General features: G+C 35.6%; 1 protein-coding gene across 3 annotated transcripts in view; it reads right to left on the minus strand.

Moving 5' to 3' along the window:
- Positions 1–20,100, minus strand: part of TRAK2 (trafficking kinesin protein 2) — a 64,902-nt gene that overhangs the window by 18,348 nt on the left and 26,454 nt on the right. For 2 of the 3 annotated variants that reach the window (XM_036857600.1, XM_036857599.1), the window contains 6 exons: positions 14,598–14,792; positions 5,110–5,187; positions 4,773–4,849; positions 3,116–3,232; positions 901–1,110; positions 157–235 (listed from right to left, as the gene is read on the minus strand). In XM_036857600.1, the coding sequence (XP_036713495.1) occupies positions 157–235; positions 901–1,110; positions 3,116–3,232; positions 4,773–4,849; positions 5,110–5,187; positions 14,598–14,792 (756 nt within the window). The remainder of the gene's footprint in view (positions 1–156; positions 236–900; positions 1,111–3,115; positions 3,233–4,772; positions 4,850–5,109; positions 5,188–14,597; positions 14,793–20,100) is intronic. The other variant, XM_036857602.1, reaches the window with a different exon arrangement.

The following is a 20,100-nucleotide window of genomic DNA, read 5'->3' on the forward strand; positions in this document are numbered from 1 at the left end:
GTTGTGGGCTCAATGTGATAGTCCAAGATTTTCAGCAATTATTTAAAATTGTTTCTTGAGATGCTTCTATTGAAACCATTGATCTAATTTCTGAGTTAGTGATATCCTACCAAAGAATTGCCCAAAGGCTATAAAACAGAATACATTAACACTTACGAAGTTCTTTAACACAATCACTGACAAGCTGTTGTTCCTTCTCTTCATAGGTAATCGTTTCTGTCTTTATGTGACAAGCCTTCAAGAAAGAAAAAAAAAATCAATATGTGATAATATCTTCTAATGATTTTATAGTATTAACTAAAAAAACTTTACTACTTATTTAAAGATAAAAGTTCATCACTTACAAAGGAAAACAAAAACTCATAAAGCTTTATCTATCATAAAATAAAGACCATGGAAAAGGACATGACAAACATCTCCCCCTTATTCCTCTCAGGGCCTTTTCACATGTCTACTCATCCTCACCCCAACCCCTCCCCTCCACTACATATATCTCTGATAGGCTAACCCTTAGCCTCAGCTAAAATGTCACATGTTTAAGTAGGACTTCTTTGACCCATTCCCCAACCCCCCATTATATAAGCTCATGAAACACTGTAGTTTTCCAATATAGTTCTTAACTTAGTTGTAATTATTTAGTTATTTGTGTAAACTCCACAAGCTATATATTCTATGCTGTGGCTTTCTCTATTTCACCTGTCAGCTTGCTATTATCCACTTTTCAGTGGGATCTAAGTACCAATGGAAGGCAAACACCTGTGCCTTGGCTGTCACCCACCCCCCCCCCACTGGAATGTCAATAGCAAATCCTTAGTTATGCCATATTTCACCTCAATACTACCTGGACCTAAACCTTATAGCCTTTAAGGTAAAGGAGAGTGAGAATTAAGTTGACCGTACCTTGGATCGAAGAACCATATTCTCTTCTTCCAGTTCCTTGAGCTTTTCTTGCAGCATGTCCAACTGCAGCAAACCTTGAGATAAGCTAAAGGACTCGTTGAAGCGAAGAGGTGTAGAGCAGCTGGAATCAGTTTCACTCTCTTCAGAAGCAATGGAGACAATTCGAAGTAACTCATCTTTCTTGGACAGCTCATGCTGCAGTTGATTAACCTGTACATCAAAAGGGCTTGATTTACAAGATAGTCTTTATTTTGCACTATTTACAAGTAATATAGCTTCTAATTCATGGAGCAATTGTTTCTCACCATACAACAAAGTCATAAAATCAGCTGTTAGGTTTTACTGACTAAAGTAACAAGGGCTACAAAGAGAGTAACAAACCTCAGATACTTCCTAAGCTATAATTTTAGAGCATTAACTCAACAAATACATCTTTTTCTATACTAGGTGAAAAGAAAAGCCAATTTCCATATTCTATATAATAGGAATATAGGAGGAAAATTTCACATAAGATGATACATTCACAGTTCAAAACAAAACAAAATGGAAGAAACTTCAAAGTATCAGAATAGAACCTTACTTCAAATTCTCATCCTATTGACATGTATACACTGATGTGTATAAAATTGATGACTAATAAGAACCTGCAGTATAAAAAAACAAACAAAACAACTAATACTAAACTTTCATTGGGTTATTTGTATGGAAATATATTAATATAAATGTTTCAGACATTACATGAAATTTCTAAAAATCTCATATGTTCTGGTATAATGTTATAAGTCATAATCCTAGTTATTACTTTAAAATGTATATCTCAGAAATAACTAATTTTCTTGTCAACTGCATTATTATGAACTTTCATCAAATCTTTAACCGTGGTCATTTTTAAGTCTTTTGTCATGTACAGACAGTTCTGGGTGTACTCTGATGCTTTTGCAAATATGTTCCTATAAAAGGGTTTCATCTTCAAGAAATTCATGGAAAAGACTCTGACAAGTACAGGTTTCTGGTAACTGACTGTACTGCTGAACTGAATGAATAAGCATTTTCAGAACTCTAATGAAAAACTGATGAACTCATAAAAGTGCTAACAAAAGATCAAGATGAAAAAAAAAATTAATTACACGGGACTGAGTGAACTGATGAGGATGAGTATAACTTTTGTGACTTTCTGTTTGAATTAAAAAAAAAAAAATCCCACAAGGACTCAGAGGCAAAGAATATACAAATCAATTTTCACTGCGAAGTAAAGGAGCTGCTACAGTGGAGGATTACTGGACTGAATGTCAATATTATGACATAGTATGAGTGTGTTTCATGTTTGGTAATTGCAATCATTGTTGCTTTTGTTGTGGTCATCCATGTACAATGCTTGGTGTCAGTCTATTTATCTCTTGTAAAAGTAAAATACAGTGTGTGTGTGTGTGAAAAAAAAAAAAAAAAGAAGAGAACCGGGGTGTCCCTGAGGAAGAAGTTCTGCCTATTGACTGGAGCATCAGCCTGCCCTTCCTGAAGATCTACCCTGTGGATTTCAGACTTGCCATCTTCCACAGTTGTATATGCAGATTCTGTGCATTAAATCTCTTAATATATGTCAAAAAAAAAAAAAATTCTCACCCTAAAGGTTTGTATTTTTAAGCTGCATAACTCTACATGACTTCCCAACTTTAGTTCTAGGGAATAAGTACTTTCAACACAAAGGCTTGAATGTTATTAAACATGATGATTTATAAAATATAAATGAGACCGGATAATAACAAATTATAGAAGATTTAAAATGTAAAATCAGTTCTCACTAAAAATATTTATTGCTATGGGATAAATATATTTTCAAAAATTTCTTTTCCTTTTCTTTTCTCCTTTTGTTTGGGTTTCTGAATAAAGATACTTCCTTTGGGTATCTATTATTTGGGGGTACACTTTTAAAAAATAAGTTTAAGATAAGATCACACAAAAAGTCTACAGAAAGGAGTAAGGATAAAGTGTTAGAATCTAAGCAGGATGCCACAAGTACTGTAGGTACTGAATACAGGCTTTTATATTGACTAAGGTAGAGTCACATGAGTACTCCTCTGTACAATAACACTTAATTTCTCTACTGGTTAGTTCAATGGATACTATTGTCATCACTTCAGGGGCACCCAGGAAAATAAATTCTCCATTTCCCAAGACCTAATTGCTTCATGCTGCAAATACTTGATCCAAGACTTACTTGATCAAAGGCTTGTCCCAATTGCTCCTCGAGGGCTTCATTGTGCTCAGACAAGGCATGGTTCCGCTTTAAGAGAGCTTGTCCAATTCGAGCAGCTAGCTCCAGATCACGATCCCTCTGTTAAAATGCCAAATACATCTTTTCTTTGAGTACAAATAAAATTAAGTGGTAGTTTAAAATTCTGCAGTCATTTTTGCTAAACTCAAAAGCAATGTCCTAGAAAGCATCAAGATCCATTTTAATGCCCAGATATACAAATGAATACAGGGCCTGACACACAAATGGTGTTTAATATACGTTAGTCAAATGGATGACCATCATAGTTATAAATGCAAGAGGGCATTTCTTGATATCAAGTGAGATTTATTGATCACCCCATTAGTTAGGATCCAGCAACCCAACCTTTCAGCTTATGACTTTATGGACTTACAAAATCAATACAGTCTTTAAAAATGAGGACAGGGCCTGACACATAGTAAAAGCCAAATAAATATTTGTTGAATGCATTTGTCTATTAAGCATGGTAATGATACAGTAGGCATGTTGAATACAGTTCCAATTAGGGCAAAGCTTATATGCATTCAGAGCCAGAGGCTTTGAGGAAAGCATAATCAAGAGCCCTATTGTCAACTGGTATAAGAATCATGATGTGAAATAAAATAGGGGATATAATAGACTGGACATTTTGAGGCTATAGTGTTCTTCTTAGAGTGTAGAGAAGAAGGGAGTCTGAAGAAACTGGTGGTAATGATGCAGGGAAGCCTACAGAAAAGTCAAGCATGGCAAGAGTTACTCTTTCTGGGTAGATGGTGATACTTAGCAAGGCATAGGAATCCTCGACGTGGTGGTGGTGAGGATTGTATTCTGTAGGGTGGAAAACTATCACTATACATCTGAGTGCCTTATAGTATATGAGAATGGGTTCCACTTACATTAATCACTGTAAATAAAATTATGCTTCTATTTTTTTGGTCCACAGCAACATGAAAACAGGTGGATGGATTATCTCCAAATTTTCAAGGCCCACTTACCTCATTTTCAATATAGGCTAAGTGGCATACACAAAATCATTCTGGGGAGCTGCTGGGGGTGAGGGGGGCATGTGGGGAGAAGGGTATTTCAAAGAGGAAGACTGAAATTTCCATCAGATCAACTGAAATTGAAGCATAGGGAGAGACCTCTTAAGACTGCCACTTTGAAGAGATATACTATATATACTAAAAATGTCATGGACAAAGTGAGCTCAAATAATAGCCTGAATAAAAGTAGAAAAGGGAAGATGCTTCAAACTATTGGTGTTGATTTGCAATGGAGCTGCTTCTTGAATGGGCAGCTCTGTTTCAGGGTGAGTGACATCAAGGATTTATTAAAAAAAAATTTTTTTTAAAAGATTGCTTTTCCAGGACAGAGAAGCCAGCCAGCACCATTATAACACAACAAAAAATTAAGCCCTCTACAATTTCATAACAATAAACTTCAGGAGCCATTCTACTTTGGAATGCCAGTTGGTATACCAGTTGTTCTATCTGTAACAACCTCACACAGAACAACCTAGAGCAAAGACATTATCACTTTTCATTGATATGCAAATTTGATAGATTCTAAATGATCTTCAAGTTTTAACTTTTTGTACTGGAGAAAAAAGACATATTCCTACCTCTGCCAGGAGATGTGTAACCATGTCGATGTCATTGTAAGTTTTGGTCATCTGCTCCACCCTGTCTGTGCCTAGAACTAAGAGAGTTAAAAACAACTGTTTATAGGATATAGAAATAACACAAAGTTTTAAACAGTCATAAGAATTGAAAGAGAACAACACAACAAACAACCCGAGCTTTTACAAAAAGCCATTCCGAATAAAAAAATAGGTAAAAAAAGAAAAGGGAAAGAAATATTTCATGTGTTAGACACTCAGGAAATAGACCAATTACTACAAACAAAATGTACATCATACAATAAATTAAGAAAGTATCAAATGATCACAAGGCAGCTACCTCCTGACTGTCTCCTCTTCCCTTGGTGAGACTGGAACTTTGGGGACTTCCCTGGTAACGCAGTGGTTAAGAATCCGCCTGTCAATGCAGGGGACATGGGTTCAAGCTCTGGTCCAGGAAGAGCCCACATGCCGCAGAGCAACTAAGCCTGTGCGCCACAACTACTAAAGCCCATGCGCCTAGAGCCCATGCTCTGCAACAAGAAGCCACCACAATAAGCCTGTGTACAATGAAGAGTAGCCCCCGCTCGCCACAACTAGAGGAAGCCTGCGTGCAGCAACGAAGACCCAATGCAGCCAAAAATAAATAAATAAATTAATTAATTAAAAAAATAAGATTGGAACTTTGGTTCACTCACACTAGAGAATGTGGGCCTGGAGAATGAATTGAATCACCAATTGTTTTACATCCTAATCTAAATTAAAGTTATTGAGGGGCGAGTTCACGAGGAGTTATGTATAAAGGAATTTAATTAGAATTCTGTTGTGATTATCTTGAACATCTATGATCACCTGTCATGTGAGCTAATATCAATAAACAAGGAATAGGACTTGTAGGACTTCTTATAATTCTATTATGAACCGTAACACTTTTTAGCTTAATTAAAACCCCTTTTTCTTTATGATAAGCTTCACCATATGTAGGTCTTTGCTATAAACTAAACTGTATACTATAGTATTCCTTGCATAACTCAAACCCACTATTTCTGGCACTCCATAAATTCAGGAACTGCACTTGACTAATTTAGCTCCAAAGAAAAGAACAGATATGATCCTAATGATTCCACAATCACAATAAGCAATACCTCTTTAAGCTAATGATGCATAATAAAAGAGGGATCTTTTGACTTTGGAGTGCATTACATGAAACAGACTTGTGTTTGACTTAGACTGATTTTAAAATTAGTTTGCCTTGAAGTGTGAAAAATCAGAGGTTTGAAGCAGAAAAGCTGAATTCACATATTTGAGTGAGCTTGAACAAGTCACCCCTTCTGAGATTCAGATTCCACATTTATAATATGAAGATGACAACCTCTCACAAGGTCATTAGGAGGTTCAAATATGATAATCTACTAAGTAGTATTTAGTAAACTGCTAAGTATCATATAACTATTTATAGCTATACTCTTTAAACACAACTGGTATGTATGAAACAGCCCTGATTTAAAATTCTCTGTAAATAATGCACTGAGTTGGCAGCAGAAACTATGATTTAAGTCATCTATACTTCTTTAGTCCCATCTTAACACTTAAGGTTGCTCAAAAGACACCATTAGATAGATTTTACTTTAATCTGAGCTTTTAATTTTTCTTCTTAGCACCACTGCTTAAAATGAAACTGGGAATTGGGACTTGCCTGGTGGCGCAGTGGTTAAGAATCTGCCTTCCAATGCAGGGGACGCAGGTTCGATCCCTGGTCAGGGAACTAGATCCCATGTGCATGAGCAACTAAGGAGCCCGCTGGCCACAACTAAGGAGCACATGTGACACAACTAAGGAGCACATGTGCTGCAACTAAGGAGCCAGCGAGCTGCAACTAAGGAGCCCGTGAGCCGCAACTAAGGAGCCTGCCTGCTGCAACTAAGACCCGGCGCAACCAAAAAAAATAAAATAAATAAAAAATAAATAAATATAAAAAAATAAAAATTAAAAATATGAAACTAGGAATTACCCAGAGCTTAATTATTAATGATAGTCTCACTTCTAGCTAAAAGTAAAACAAAGTGCTGGGCTGATAGTGTTAGGAGATAGCTGAAAAAGTTTTAAATTGAAAATAAGAAAACTAAAAACAACAAAAACAAAAACAAACACACTAGAGAGAAACATTTTTACTCCAAAAGAATTTTTATTTACAAGTAGAGGATTTTTATTTATAAGTATAAATTAAACTATAATTTAACTCAGGGATAAGGGAAATAGGCTTCTGAGCCAGGAATCTTCACAATTTAACTTGGTAGCATAGCAGGAACAAAGGATTAAAAATTAAGGCAGATACTAACAGTGTGTGGTCTCTTCTACTGCTCGTCTCAATAATACACGGGAAAAAAATCAAGTCTATATACCTACACTCTAAACTACAGAAAACTAGCCAATTGTTGCAAAAACAAATGTAACGCAGGGCAGTGGGTCTCAACTCCAGATTCTAATTTAATGCATTTGGAGGAAGTCCAGGGCACAGGTAGTATGTAAAATATGCCAGATGTTCTGATGTGAAACTAGGGATGAAAACTACTGATCCAGGGTTAACACTCAAAGCAAGAACCAGCAACCCTGGAGACTCAGTTAAAAAGTTTTTATACAACTAATTTAAAAAGTAAATGAGGGCTTCCCTGGTGGCGCAGTGCTTGAGAGTCTGCCTGCCGATGCATGGGACACGGGTTCGAGCCCTGGTCTGGGAAGATCCCACGTGCCGCGGCGCGGCTGGGCCCATGAGCCACAATTACTGAGCCTGCGCGTCTGGAGCCTGTGCTCCGCAACAAGAGAGGCCGCAACAGTGAGAGGCCCGCGCACCGCGATGAAGAGTGGCCCCCGCTTGCCGCAACTGGAGGAAGCCCTCACGCAGAAACGAAGACCCAACACAGCCATAAATAAATAAATAAATACTTAAAAAAATTAAAAAATAGAAAGTAAATGACATGGCTTATATTATACAACTGACAAGAAAGAGTTGAAGATGAAGTGGCAAATTTAATCTGAAGTCAAACCAGTAAATTAAGGATGTAATAAAACGCTGTGAGGTACCAGTCACACATGATGAAAGAGATGTTTTAGTGAGGAGAAACTAAAATATATTTCCCATAAATGCTTACCATCTGTCATAGTCTGACAATTTAAAGCTGAACCTTAAGAAGTTACCTAGTTTAATGATCTCATTTTCTTATATGAGGAACCTTGACTAAGAGGAATTATGTGACATGTCCAAGACGGCAAAGCAAACTATTAGTGGCAAAGCCAAGATAATAATAATGAGGTGATAACAACTCCTGTCTCACAAGGTCATAAGAAAAAACTTGGGTCTGCTCATTCTCAGTGATGGGAATGGGCTCTTTGCACCATGTTGCTGTTTCTACCACAGTCCCACCAAGATCAAAAGGCTTTTATCTTTTGAAATATTAGACTATTTATCTGTGAACACAAGTTATAAAACAACATAGGTACCATTTTTGTTTTTAACGTATTGGCATATCTATACATGTCTATACACAAGAGAGGCTGGAAGGCTATAAATCAAAATGTTAATAGTGGTTATCTCTGAGTAGGGGTTATGGTTGATCTGTTGTTTTCTGTTCAGTTTTTTGCTAATTTTCCATGAAGAACAAATGTTATCTTTGCAATCAAAAAGTAGCAGCTCTTGTTAAGAGGTTTCAAAAAGGAAAAATGAATTTTCAAATGCTTAAATATTTATTACGGCAAAGAAGTTAGATAATGCAACCCGAATTCTCCAATTCTTATGTTTTAAGTGAAACAGTCTATAGACCACCAAGCCCCAAAGCCTGGGCCACCTCAACTGCACCGAGTTGCTCAATTGATAGAGGAACACAAAGCATAGAGGAACACAAAGGATTCCTCTCTGCAGCCTAATCAGTTCTGTCTTCTCTTCTTTAACACAATATTCCTGATAAAGATAGGCTGCTTGGGATGATTCCAAAAGTACTCAGGGCAAAGCTCTTAAGTATTCTCTTGGTATTTAGGCATTGTGATTAAATGCTTCCAAAGCGATAGACTATTTCTTCACTGTAATTCTGTAACCAAGAATTCAGGGCCAAGCAGGCTGACTTTATTGTAATTCTATCAAATCCTATTTTCCCTTCAGTTCTCAGAGGTTAAAATAAAATATGTTAAATGGTACAGAAATTACCAATGCTCCTTGCTTGTTTCCAGACATGAACTTTCTAACTCTCTAAGAACAAATTATATATCAGGGAGAAAATAAACATTTGTACAGAACATTTTTGGTTTCTGAAGGTTGTTAGTTAATGTTCAACATTTTTGTTTAATATTTGGAGAATCTAATATTCCTGAAAAAACATGGGGAGATATATATAAGCACTTCACTAATTCTTACTCTATGTTATATCTGCATAATTTCACATCAACCATCCCCCAATCATTTTCAGGATGGAAAATGCCAATGTTAATCCATTTTGATATCCCTGTTATTTATATGAGATGGTTCTTGAATAGTTCTTTCATATGTCCTTTTTCAAGGTCTAGAGTTTTTACCACAATTACCTAATTTTTAAAAGACTTCTAATCTTTCATCACTCTCCAAACTTCCCACACCAAAAAACAAAAGCAAAACAACAAAAAACAAAAATGAAACACACAGTTCACATGGCAGAGTAAAAGCTAGAATAGCTCCTAATAACTACAGACGGGTCTTGAGGTTTTAACCCCAAAGAAGTGGTTCTTGCTACTATAATACAGAGAACATTTCTCCAATACAAAAAACTGCCTTCAAAAGAACTGAGGCAGAACAAAAAGGAGGCTGGTCATATATACCGTCTAGGACAGCCTTTCTCAACAGGGTTCCAGGGGACAATTAAGCCCCATAGATAATGCTTTGAGTGACAATGTTCTCAATTCTCCGACAAATAATACCTACCTAGTACATAATGTAGAGGTGATAAGGTAATTCATTCTACAATAGATGTCTTAGGGCATATGGCTTAATTCTTCTGTGGAACTTGTTGCGAGGAATTATAAATCTGCTAACCTCTACAACTTGACTTATGGTTAATGCTTCCTGAACATTATCTGTTGTATTTCCTTTCTTGCCTTTCTTGTACAGGTTAATGATTTTCAAGGGCAGAGTTGGGGAAAAGTATAACTACCAACCAGAAGTAATAATTTCTACAATCTATTTCTCAGCAAAATTCTACACCCTCCCTAATTCCTTAAATTCTCCAATTAATGTCACTGTGAAATGGCCATATGACTTTGGTGACAAAGCTTTAGATCAGTGGTTCTCAAATCTGAGTGTGCACCAGTACCATCAGGAGGACTTGTTAAAACAGACGGGCCGCACCCCCAGAGTTTCTGAATCAGTAGATCTGGGATGGTAGCACAAGGATCTGTGTTTCTAACAAGTACCAAGTGATACTGATGCCTTAATTACAACTTATATAACCACCCACCTTTTTCTTATGCATTAGGAAGTGGTACAGGTGATCCCTTACTCCCAAATAAAAAATACCCTGAAAGGCAGATCGGGTTTCTATTTTTAGCCTTCACACGAACAAATGGTACTTTCTGTCACAGTGTGATTTGATCGCACTGCTTGCCCCATGTCACTGTGGGGCTCTCTCTTAATAAAATTAAGAAAACCCTGCATGCAAAACATTCTTTGAGTATCTTAAACTTTGTGTGTGTAAGGCAGGGACTAGGAGGGAATTACTTTTTTGGACCCACCCATTGTTTACTTTTAAAATAAAACACTTGAGAGCAATCTCTTTCTGGTTTGGTAGGGGCTTCAAAGAACAACCAGTGTCCGTTTATTCATGTGAGATATGTTCCCATCCCAAAACCTTGCCCATGTTTCCTTCCAAATTTCTTTATTTTCTTCTCATGGCTCTTTCAATTTCTTTGTGTTATATAAGAGAGAAAGTGCCTCTGCCTGTGCCACCTCTTTTTATTAGCTGTTATAATTCATTTTAATGAGCATGAGTATCTACTGGCATGTGAGGTAAGTCAGGATAAGAAGGGGCTGAAACAACACCAGGGAGCTGAACCCTAGGATGGCTTGCCAGGGTCTGTAGTAACTATTCTAAACCACAAATCTTGACATCTCAAGGGGATAGAAAACTGTGGGAAAGGGAAAGAGAATGGTTTGTATCATGCTTTTTAAAGTTCTTTTTTTTTTTTTTTTAATTTTTATTTAGTTTTGGCTGCGTTGGATCTTTGTTGCTGTGTGCAGGCTTTCTCTAGTTGTGGTGAGCGGGGGCTACTCCTCGTTGCGGTGCACAGGCTTCTCTTTGCGGTGGCTTCTCTTGTTGCAGAGCACGGTCTCTAGGTGCACAGGCTTCAGTAGTTGCAGCACAAGGGCTCAGTAGTTGTGGTGCACGGGCTTAGTCGCTCCGTGGCATGTGGGATCTTCCTGGACCAGGGATCGAACCCTTGTCCCCTGCATTGGCAGGAGGAGTCTTAACCACTGTGCTACCAGAGAAGTCCCCGTGATTTTAAAATCTTGGTCAATTTGCTAAACAAAGTAAATCACTTATCTTTTACATTCATAAGATAGAAATTCATAATGAAGTTTATTTATATTTGAGTGAACTGTTAACCCAAAGAATTGATACTTTTAAAATAATGGTGAAATTAAAGTACAGTACAGAGATAAAGTATCAGTGAATGAATGATGATCCTTGCTTCTTTGCTTCATGATATTAGGTGTATCATATATAGTTTAATTTTCAAATTGTTGAAGTGAAAATAGTACCATTAGATGAAAGGAATAGGACAGTTTTCCAGATCCTGGAAGTATGGATCTTGTAACATCCTATTAATCTCAAGTTTTAAATTGCTCCCTTGAACCCTACGGTTTGTTTATGTAAAGTCCTATAAACCAAGTATTTTAGAATCTGTTTACCTTTTATTTTCCAGTCTTTTTATTTAAAATTCATCTTTAAAGTAACTCCATTAAATCATGATCTAAGACATCTTTCTAGCTAGTCTCCCTCACTGTCCCCTGCAGCGGCATATAGGACAAAGAACATGTAAACTAAGGGGCACTTTCTGTGCCGCTTTATCAAAATAATGACAAACTAAATTTATCCCGATGAAATTTCAGTTTGAAATTTTCTCACAAATCTAAAAACTCAGGGAACAAAGGGAAATGGAAATAAAAAAGTGTTCCTATTAAAAAGCATTTTCTAGAAAATCTCAAGCAAGTAACTTCTCAAACTAGAAAGTTAAGAAAACCTTAAGGTTAAAAGCTTTTGCACAGCAAAGGAAACCAAAAAAAAGACCAAAAGACAACCCTCAGAATGGGAGAAAATATTTGCAAATGAAGCAACTGACAAAGGATTAATCTCCAAGATTTACAAGCAGCTCATGCAGCTCAATAACAAAAAAACAAACAACCCAATCCAAAAATGCGCAGAAGACCTAAATAGACATTTCTCCAAAGAAGATATACAGATTGCCAACAGACACATGAAAGAATGCTCAACATCATTAATCATTAGAGAAATGCAAATCAAAACTACAATGAGATATCATCTCACACCGGTCAGAATGGCCATCATCAAAAAATCTAGAAACAATAAATGCTGGAGAGGGTGTGGAGAAAAGGGAACACTCTTACACTGTTGGTGGGAATGTAAATTGATACAGCCACTATGGAGAACAGTATGGAGGTTCCTTACAAAACTAAAAATAGAACTACCATACGACCCAGCAATCCCACTACTGGGCATATACCCTGAGAAAACCATAATTCAAAAAGAGTCATGTGGGGCTTCCCTGGTGGCGCAGTGGTTGGGGGTCCGCCTGCCAGTGCAGGGGACACGGGTTCGAGCCCTGGTCTGGGAGGATCCCACATGCCGCAGAGCGGCTGGGCCCGTGAGCCGCAATTGCTGGGCCTGCGCGTCTGGGGCCTGTGCTCCGCAACAAGAGAGGCCGCGATGGTGAGAGGCCTGCGCACCGCGATGAGGAGTGGCCCCCGCTTGCCGCAACTGGAGAAGGCCCTCGCACAGAGACGAGGACACAACACAGCCATAAATAAATAAATAAATAAATAAAATTAAAAAAAAAAAAAAAAAAAAAAAGAGTCATGTACCAAAATGTTCATTGCAGCTCTATTTACAATAGCCAGGACATGGAAGCAACCTAAGTGTCCATCATCGGATGAATGGATAAAGAAGATGTGGCACATATATACAATGGAATATTACTCAGCCATAAAAAGAAACGAAATGGAGTTATTTGTAGTGAGGTGGATGGAGTTAGAGTCTGTCATGCAGAGTGAAGTAAGTCAGAAAGAGAAAAACAAATACAGTTTGCTAACACATATATATATGGAATCTAAGGAAAAAAAAAAAAAGCCATGAAGAACCTAGTGGCAAGATGGGAATAAAGACACAGACCTACTAGAGAATGGACTTGAGGATATGCGGAGGGGCAAGGGTAAGCTGTGACAGGGTGAGAGAGTGGCATGGACATATATACACTACCAAACGTAAAATAGATAGCTAGTGGGAAGCAACCGCATAGCACAGGGAGATCAGCTCTGTGCTTTGTGACCTCCGAGAGGTGTGGGATAGGGAGGGCGGGAGGGAGGGAGATGCAAGAGGGAAGAGATATGGGAACATATGTATATGCATAACTGATTCACTTTGTTATAAAGCAGAAACTGACACACCATTGTAAAGCAATTATACTCCAATAAAGATGTTAAAAAAAAAAAAAAAAGAAAATCTTAAGGGCCCTAATTTAATATTCAGCTACTTAAAAGAATTGTTGAGGACAGAAATACAGTTTTATTTGAGTTCCTAATTCAAGTTTAAACAATGTTTACAATTCTTTTTCTGAGCAGTAAGTAATCTGGTTATAGGAAAGTACCATTAAAAGTTAATGATTACTATGAAAATGAGAATTTCACAACAATCACTCTCCAGCTAGAATCTTTAAAAACACTGAAGCACTCACTGGGAAAATATCTAGGACCTAATGCAATCTCATATCTAATTCAAATGAAAATAATTTTATAAATATATCAATATTGAACTTATAGAATTATTATATATTCTAACAGCTACTATGCATACATCTTTATAGTGAATGAATTTTGAAAAAGTAAGCTCAGCCTGAATGCAGATTTTTGGAATAAGGTCAAAAGCAAAAAAGTTCTCCATACTTGAAAGTTTAAAAAGTGTCCTATTTAATTTTGTCATTTTTAAAGAGTGTGGTGTAAAACAGACCTATTTTCAGGACAAATTTGGCTTACTTTCTCACTGAAATATTCTCTGAATCCTTAAGTAAATGATGAAGATTACTATATAGTGTGCACGTATTTCTCCTTGGCATTATTAAAGCTACTTACGTACCCAAGAACTCTGTTTCTTAATGACTTGACAAGTTCCCGTGACTACATCAGTTTAGTAGGGTAGATAAGAGTCAAAAAGCTGATGGCTCAAGATATTGAAGGATTAGGATAATAAATGCTGTGAAATATAAAGGCATATTAAATTTTAAATACTTTCACTACTTTTTTTTTTTTAAGTTCCCTTTTCTACACAGTTGGAGGAAAGTATCAAGTAAAAGATGAGAGAAATGGAAACCTCTGAGTATGCTTGCAACCCTGGACACCCAGAGTCTTAAGAATGAGAAACTTTCTGCATTCAGACATAACATCTCTTCATGTTGTTAAATCAGTTCAAGTTAAAGTAGGTACAAACTGAACAATGGCTAGGGATGTCAAATGTTTTAAAAGTCAACACCAAGATATTCACGATCTTTAGTTCAATGGACAAACTCAAAAATACTCACTCATATAACGGAAAGTCTCTTCAGCAAGGACTGGAGAGAGGGCATCAGATCCATGTTGCTGCTGGCGTGCGGACTGAGTCCAGTCTTGATTTTCATATAGAAAGAGAGAGTCCACTCTTAGCTTATACTGGGGTAGCTGTTCTTCTAGCAGGCTCACCAGCTCGACTTCAGGGAGATCTTCATTGGAGCACACATCTAAAGAGGAGATTCCATGTAAATGAATCCAATATATTTCAATTTTCTAGGCTACAGAGAAAAATCGGTGAAATTAGTTTTGTCAAAGTAGGATAACCAAAGAAACATTAGCCAATACCATGTCTCGATGATTTTTATTACTGTATCCTGGTACTACAGTTGGTCTTTCTCTAGGTTTCTTTAATACGAGAACTTCTACAGGAAAAATACTACCATGAATTTTAATTGCATCCTATCTAAAAATATATTGTTTAGGGAATACACCTATGTTTTTAAAGTTTAAAATTTCTTATCTCTTCTTTATCAGTATATTTAGTGCTGCTTACAAGAGATCTGATCTCAAATAACTTATATGCTTTGGGGAAAAAAGGCAACACAAAACAACCAGAAGAAAAGGAGTTCAAAAGGAATAAAATTACGTGTTCTTTAATAACAGAATTGAACTCCGTGGGAGGATTCTTCAAAATCTGGAAAAATTACATTTTACTACATTCTCACAGAAGCTAGATATAAAAAAAATTAACACTTACTGAAGATGTGATATATTTAAAGTCTTGAATACCTTTCACATCACTACTCGCTCACTTGCACACCTCTAACTCCCCCCGCTTATACTTCTCTGAACACGCTTGGGCTTCTCCACCTTCATGTGTTTGCTCCTGGCTTCTTGTTCCAAATGCTGCCCATCATTTAACACCTCCCAAATTTAGCAGTTTACAAAAAGACAAAAACAAAAAACTTATCTCTTTTAATATGCTTAAAATACTACAGCTTAAAATAGAGAAAATACAGGATGTCATACCAACCCTCTCATTTTTAAAAGAGATCTGGTATTTCCTTTGGGGGTGGCATAAAGAAACATGTTCTAACTCTGGCAAAGAACAACAAAGTTCATTTTAAGAAAACATACCTTAAAAGAGTAAATTTCAACTACTTGATCTTAACAGTGAGGAGGCTGACATTAATCAAATCAAGTACAAGGAGACTGACAATATCAGACAATCCTATTCACCCAGAAGGACAAGCAGTGGCTTCATAACCACAAAGATGAGGTATATAATCACAGAGATGAGGTACATTTAAAACCTTAAATATGGATCTAAAGAAGCTCCTCTCAACCCTTAGCAGATCTCTTAAATAAGAGCTCTGAAAATACATCCAAATAATATTACTATGAATTCTATGTGACTATTCAAATTTTTCCTGCCACAAATATATCACATACAGATTGTCATTATAAATCTGCAGGAAGAGAAGTTGACTATAAATACATGCAGAGCTAAAAACAGACTCTTAGGCATTCAAGGGTATAATGAAAATGAAGAAAAAAGTAACATCCATTAAAAAAACTACTATTCCCTAGAAATTTTCTTTTAATAAGCAATAATAAAATTCTGTGAAAATTCAAGATTACCAATTCTCTACTTCCAAAAAATAATTTTAAAAGTGAGTACACAATCAAGGTTTAGTAGATTCAAATAACATCCTTTGGAGCAAATCTTATTTGCGTCCATATTTTTGATAATGTACTATTTATTGCTTTCCTGATTGTTCAGTCTTAATATTTTAATCCTACAAATGTCCCTTCCTTATGGTCACTTCTTTCTAGCTACATTGCCTCCATTTAGGTTCAAAGCCTCCTCTTGTTTCTCTTGAATATGGCCTCAAAAGTGGTCTGCCCTCATTACACTCATATTTTCCTCTACATCTTCATATCTTTATTAAGTTACTCTCCTATACAAAGCGAAGAAAGGCCTGAGTTTCATCTAGCCAGAGTAGAAAAACCTCATGAACAGTTAGGACAATCAAAAGATCCTAGAAGTGTCATGCCTACTGGTAGTAGGGTTAAATTCATGCTAGAATAAAACATGCTAGAGTATGGTCTTGTGATATAGAGACTTAGATAGCAAAGCTTAAAAACAAGCCTCAAAAGAACTGATATTATCAGCAAGTAACTTGAGGACCTGCCAAAATATAACAGTTTTTCAAATAAGACAAGAAAATTCAAACATCAAACAACATAACATTCAAAATATTCAGCATTTGATAAAAAATTACTAGATATTCAAAGAATAAGCAATTTGTAACCCATTACCAGTTGGAAAATAAATCAATAGAAACAAGCCCAGTAAAGACAAAGATGATAAAATTAGTAAACAGCAATTTTGAAATAGCCATTATTAATATGCTCAAAGATTTAAAAGGAAAACATGAATTTGATGAAAAGAGAAACAGAAAGTATTCCTATATTTATAAAATTCAAATAGAACTACAGTACAATATCTAAATTTAAAAATTCACTGGATAACATTAACATATTAGACACTATCCAGAAGAAAAGAACAGTAGACTTGAAGGTATAGCAATGGAAACTAAAATGAGAAAAGATTAGGAAAAAAACCAGAGCATCAGTGACTTGCATCACAATAACAATCAGTCTAACACACATGCAACTGGAGTCACAGAAGAGGAGAGAAGAGGGAGCAGCAAGGATATTTGAAGAAATAACAGTCAAAATCTTCCAAATTTAATTAAAACTATAAATCCATATTTCAATGAAGTTCAGTGACTCTAAGCAGGATAAACACAAAGAAACCCAAAGAGAAAATCTTAAAAGCAGAGAGAGAAAAAGACACATTACATTTGAGGGAACAAAGACAAAAATGATCTCATCAGAAGCAGTGCAAGGTAGATGACAATGGAATGTCATTAAAATGCGTAAAAAAGTCAACTTAGAATTCTGCACCAGTGAAAACACCTTTTAAAAATGGTGAAATAAAGACTTTTCAGACAAGCAAAAAACTTTGACTAGTCATTGCCAGCTGACCTATATTCCAAGAAATGTTGAAGTTCTTCAGGCAAAAAGGATATAAGATGGAAAGTTCAATCTATAAAAAGAAATAAAAAGTGACAGAAATGGTAAATCTGTGTGGAAATATATAAGCCTTTTATTCTCATAATGTATTTAACTTATAATTGTTCAAAGCAAAAATAATAACAATTAATTATGTATATAACATATGCAAATGTAAAAGGCATGGCAAGAATAATACAAAGGCAGGGGAAATGGAAGAATACTGTGTGTCACTTTATGAAATAGTATAACGTTATCTGAAGATAGACTGTGATAAATTTAAAAATGCATATTGCAAACTCAGAGCAACCACTGAGAAAAAAGAGAGGTATAGCTACTTAGGTCAATAGTGGAATTAAAATGGAATCCTAAAAAACAAACCAGCAAACGAACAACTCAAAAGAGGAAAGGAATGAGGGGAAAAAAGGAAGAAAGAACTTTTCAGTGGAACAAAGAGAAAACAAGTAGGAGTTCAGTAGACTCAACTAAACTGATAATTATGTTAAATGTAAATGGTCTAAACATACCAATTAGAAAGTAGAGATTGTCAGACTAGATAAAAAAAAGAAAAAAAGATCCGACTTTAAACTATCTATAGATGTCCTTTAAATATTCAGATAAGTTAAAAGCAAAAGGATGGAAAATGTTATCATACCAATTCTACAAAAACTCTTTCAAATATAGAGAAGGGAATACTTCACAACTCATTTTATGAGGCCAGCATTGCCCTAATACCAAAATCAAGCAAAGACATTGCAAAAAAAGGAGTACAAACCAATGAATGGGAAACACACACACACACACACACAAAACATTAGTAAATCAAATCCACAATATATAAGAAGGATAATACATCATGACCAAGTAGAGTTTTCCCCAGGAATGCAAAGCTGGTTTAAAATTAAAATATAAATCAATAGAATTCACCACACTAATGGACTAAAAAAGAAAAACCATCTCAGTAATGGAAAATAGGTATTTGACAAAATTCAATACCCATTCATGACAAAAACCTCTCATCCAACTAGGAAGAGAAGGACTCTTTCTCAATTTGAAAAAGGGTGTTCTCAAAAAACTTCTGGTGAAAGACCACTTCTCTCCTAATATTGGAACTTTGGCAAGGATGTTTGCTCCCACCACTTTTATTCAAAAATATACTGAAATCCTGTCCCATTCAAAGGGCAAGAAAAAGAAATAAAACACATCTAGATTGAAAAGGAATATGTAAAACTGTCTCCATTTGCAGACATTATGGTTTATGTAGCGAATGCTAAGGAATCTACAAGAAAGTTAATAAAACTAAGTTAAGCAAAGTTGCAGAATACAAAGTCAATATATAAAGAATCAATTTCATTTCTCCATACTAGTAATAAACAGCTGGAAAATAAAATTAAATGAACAATGCCATTTATAGTAGCAGAAAAAAATTAAAAATTTAGGATTAAATTTAATAAAATATGTGGAAGACCTGTGTAATAAAAACTACAAATACTATTAAGAGAAATTAAAGAAGACCTAAATAAATGGAGAGATATATCATGTTCACGGATTAGAAGACTCAAAAGTCTTAAGATGTCAATTCTCTACAAAGTCTATATAATTCCATTCAAAATTCCATTAATCTTTGTTGGCAGAAATTGACAAGCTGGTTTTAAAATTTACATAGAAATGTGAAAGGTCTAGAATGGCCAAAATAATTTTTTAAAAAGAAGAGCAAACTTGGAGAAATTATACTACCTGATTTCAAGATTTACTAGAGTTACAGTAATCAAAACATTGTGGTATTTATGTAAAGATAGACTTAGGGATTAAAGAAACAGAATGGAGAGTCCAGGAATAGATCCACACATACATAATCAAATGATTTTTCAATGAAATTACCAAGGTAATTCAATAGTGTAAAAGATAATATTTTCAACAAATGGTGCAGGAACAATTAAACATTCAACTGGGAAAAAAAATCTGGACCCTAACTTCATTATACATTCAAAATTAATTATAAAATGGACTGTTGACCTAAATGTAAAAGCAAAAACTATAAAACTCTTCAAAGAAAACAAAGGAGAATGTCTTTGTGATCTTGACGTATGCAAAGATTTCTTAGAAATGACACAAAAAATATGAACTATAAAAGCAAAAATTGATAAACTGGGCTCCACCAAAATTTTAAACTTTTGCTCTTCAAAAGACACCATTAAGAAGATGAAAAGGCGAGCTATGGTCTGGGAGAAAATATTTGCACCCTTTTACCTAACAAAGGATTTACACAGAATATATAAAGAATATTTACTACAATTCAGTAGTAAGACAAATATAAAAATGGGCAAATGATTTAAATAGACAACTCAAAATATCTAGAAATAGCCAATAAGCACATGAAAAGACACGGAACATCATTAGTCATCAGGGAAAAAGAAAGTGAAACCACACAGCGGTACCAGTACACACCTACTG

The sequence above is a fragment of the Balaenoptera musculus genome, chromosome 7 (assembly GCF_009873245.2).
Source record: "Balaenoptera musculus isolate JJ_BM4_2016_0621 chromosome 7, mBalMus1.pri.v3, whole genome shotgun sequence".
NCBI classification, from domain to species: Eukaryota; Metazoa; Chordata; class Mammalia; order Artiodactyla; family Balaenopteridae; genus Balaenoptera; species Balaenoptera musculus.